A 3,395-nucleotide genomic window follows, 5' to 3' on the forward strand; every position below is an offset into this window, starting at 1 on the left:
GAAGAAGCTTTAAACACAGACATGACTCACATTGTTACTGTGCATGAAGAAGCTATGAACCCAATTGACTCCCGTTGTCATTGTGCATGAAGAAGCTATGAACACAGAAATGACTCACGTTGTCACTGTGCATGAAGAAGCTATGAACATAAAGATGACTCACGTTGTCACCGTGCATGAAGAAGCTATGAACACAGAAATGACTCACATTGTTACTGTGCATGAAGAAGCTATGAACACAAAAAATACTCACATTGTCACTGTGCATGAAGAAGCCATAAACACCGAAGTGACTCACTTTGTCACTGTGCATGAAGAAGCTATGAACATAGAAATGACTCACGTTGTCACCGTGCATGAAGAAGCTATGAACACAGAAATGACTCACGTTGTCACTCTGCATGAAGAAGCTATGAACACAGAAATGACTCACGTTCACACTGTGGATGAAGAAGCTATGAACACAGAAATGACTCACGTTGTCACTGTGCATGAAGAAGCTTTAAACACAGAAATGACTCACGTTGTCACTGTGCATGAAGAAGCTATGAACATAGAAATGACTCACGTTGTCACTGTGCATGAAGAAGCTATGAACACAGAAATGACTCACGTTTTCACCGTGCATGAAGAAGCTATGAACATAAAAATGACTCACGTTGTCACCGTGCATGAAGAAGCTATGAACACAGAAATGACTCACATTGTTACTGTGCATGAAGAAGCTATGAACACAAAAAATACTCACATTGTCACTGTGCATGAAGAAGCCATAAACACCGAAGTGACTCACTTTGTCACTGTGCATGAAGAAGCTATGAACATAGAAATGACTCACGTTGTCATTGTGCATGAAGAAGCTATGAACATAGAAATGACTCACGTTGTCACCGTGCATGAAGAAGCTATGAACACAGAAATGACTCACATTGTTACTGTGCATGAAGAAGCTATGAACACAAAAAATACTCACATTGTCACTGTGCATGAAGAAGCCATAAACACCGAAGTGACTCACTTTGTCACTGTGCATGAAGAAGCTATGAACATAGAAATGACTCACGTTGTCACCGTGCATGAAGAAGCTATGAACATAGAAATGACTCACGTTGTCACTGTCCATGAAGAAGCTATGAACACAGAAATGACTCACGATGTCACTGTGCATGGAGAAGCTATGAACACAGAAATGTCTCACATTGTTACTGTGCATGAAGAAGCTATGAACACAGAAATGACTCACATTGTTACTGTGCATGAAGAAGCTATGAACACAAAAAATTACTCACATTGTTACTGTGCACGATGAAGCTTTAAACACAGAAATGACTCACGTTGTCATTGTGCATGAAGAAGCTATGAACACAGAAATGACTCACGTTGTCATTGTGCATGAAGAAGCTATGAACATAGAAATGACTCACGTTGTCATTGTGCATGAAGAAGCTATGAACACAGAAATGACTCACGATGTCACTGTGCATGAAGAAACTATGAACATATAAATGACTCACGTTGTCATTGTGCATGAAGAAGCTATGAACATAGAAATGACTCACGATGTCACTGTGCATGAAGAAACTATGAACATAGAAATTACTCACGTTGTCATTGTGCATGAAGAAGCTATGAACACAGAAATGACTCACGATGTCACTGTGCATGAAGAAGCTATGAACACAGAAATGACTCACATTGTCACTGTGCATGAAGAAACTATGAACATATAAATGACTCACGTTGTCACTGTGCATGAAGAAGCTATGAACACCGAAATGACACATTGTACTCTGCACGAAGAAGCTATAAACATAGAAATGACTCACGTTGTCACTGTGCACGAAGAGGCTATGAACACAGAAATTACTCACATTGTTACTCTGCATGAAGAAGCTATGAACATAGGAATGACTCACGTTGTCATTGTGCATGAAGAAGCTATGAACACAGAAATGACTCACGTTGTCATTGTGCATGAAGAAACTATGAACACAGAAATGACTCACATGGCTACTCTGCATGAAGAAGCTATAAACACAGAAATGACTCACGTTGTCATTGTGCATGAAGAAGCTATGAACACAGAAATGACTCACATGGCTACTCTGCATGAAGAAACTATGAACACAGAAATGACTCACGTTGTCACTGTGCATGAAGAAGCTATGAACACAGAAATGACTCACGTTGTTACTCTGCACGAAGAAGTTTAAACACAGAAATGACTCACGTTGTCACCGCGCATGAAGCAGCTATGAACATAAAAATGACTCACGTTGTCACCGTGCATGAAGAAGTTATAAACACAGAAATGACTCACTTTGTCAATGTGCATGAAGACATAGAAATGACTCACTTTGTCACTGTGCATGAAGAAGCTATTAACACAAAAATGACTCACGTTGTCACTGTGCATGAAGAAGCTATTAACACAGAAATGACTCACGTTGTCACTGTGCATGAAGAAGCTATGAACACAGAAATGACTCACATGGCTACTCTGCACGAAGAAGGTATAAACAGAGAAATGACTCACGTTGTCATTGTGCATGAAGAAGCTATGAACATAGAAATGACTCACGTTGTCATTGTGCATGAAGAAGCTATGAACACAGAAATGACACACTGTTACTCTGCACGAAGAAGCTTTGAACATAGAAATGTCTCACGTTGTTACTCTGCACGAAGAAGCTTTAAACACAGAAATGACTCACGTTGTCACCGTGCATGAAGCAGCTATGAACATAAAAATGACTCACGTTGTCACCGTGCATGAAGAAGTTATAAACACAGAAATGACTCACTTTGTCAATGTGCATGAAGACATAGAAATGACTCACTTTGTCACTGTGCATGAAGAAGCTATGAACACAAAAATGACTCACGTTGTCACTGTGCATGAAGAAGCTATGAACACAGAAATGACTCACTTTGTCAATGTGCATGAAGACATAGAAATGACTCACTTTGTCAATGTGCATGAAGAAGCTATGAACATAAAAATCACTCACGTTGTCATTGTGCATGAAGAAGCTATGAACACAGAAATGACTCAAGTTGTCACCGTGCATGAAGAAGCTATAAACACCGAAATGACTCACATGGCTACTCTGCATGAAGAAACTATGAACACAGAAATGACTCACGTTGTCAATGTGCATGAAGAAGCTATGAACACAGAAATGGCTCATTTTGTCACGTTGCATGAAGAAACTATGAACACAGGAATGACTCACGTTGTCACTGTGCATGAAGAAGCTATGAACACAGAAATGACTCACGTTGTCATTGTGCATGAAGAAACTATGAACACAGAAACGCATCACGTTGTCACTGTGCATGAAGAAGCTATGAACACAGAAATGACTCACGTTGTCACCGTGCATGAAGAAGCT

At 39.9% G+C, this 3,395-nt stretch overlaps 1 protein-coding gene across 1 annotated transcript; it reads right to left on the reverse strand.

Moving 5' to 3' along the window:
* Positions 1–1,313: 1,313 nt before the first annotated feature.
* LOC125378112 lies at positions 1,314–2,596 on the reverse strand. The gene is made up of 2 exons (XM_048392972.1): positions 2,402–2,596; positions 1,314–2,195 (listed from the first exon to the last, which is right to left on the reverse strand). Exons 1-2 carry the CDS (start codon positions 2,594–2,596, stop codon positions 1,314–1,316), a joined length of 1,077 nt encoding a protein of 358 aa, XP_048248929.1.
* Between the last annotated feature and the right edge of the window lie 799 nt (positions 2,597–3,395).

This window comes from Haliotis rufescens, unplaced genomic scaffold (genome assembly GCF_023055435.1).
Source record: "Haliotis rufescens isolate VD_foot unplaced genomic scaffold, xgHalRufe1.0.p SCAF_11, whole genome shotgun sequence".
NCBI classification, from domain to species: Eukaryota; Metazoa; Mollusca; class Gastropoda; order Lepetellida; family Haliotidae; genus Haliotis; species Haliotis rufescens.

Excerpts from the sequence above, each read along its gene's own strand:
- LOC125378112 (XM_048392972.1), bottom strand. The coding sequence starts at position 2,596 with ATGCACAATGACAACGTGAGTCATTTCTATGTTCATAGCTTCTTCATG. Across the intron at positions 2,196-2,401 it reads TCTTCATGCACAGTGACAAC|AGTAACAACGTGAGTCATTT; the intron begins GTGAGTCATTTT and ends TTCTTCGTGCAG.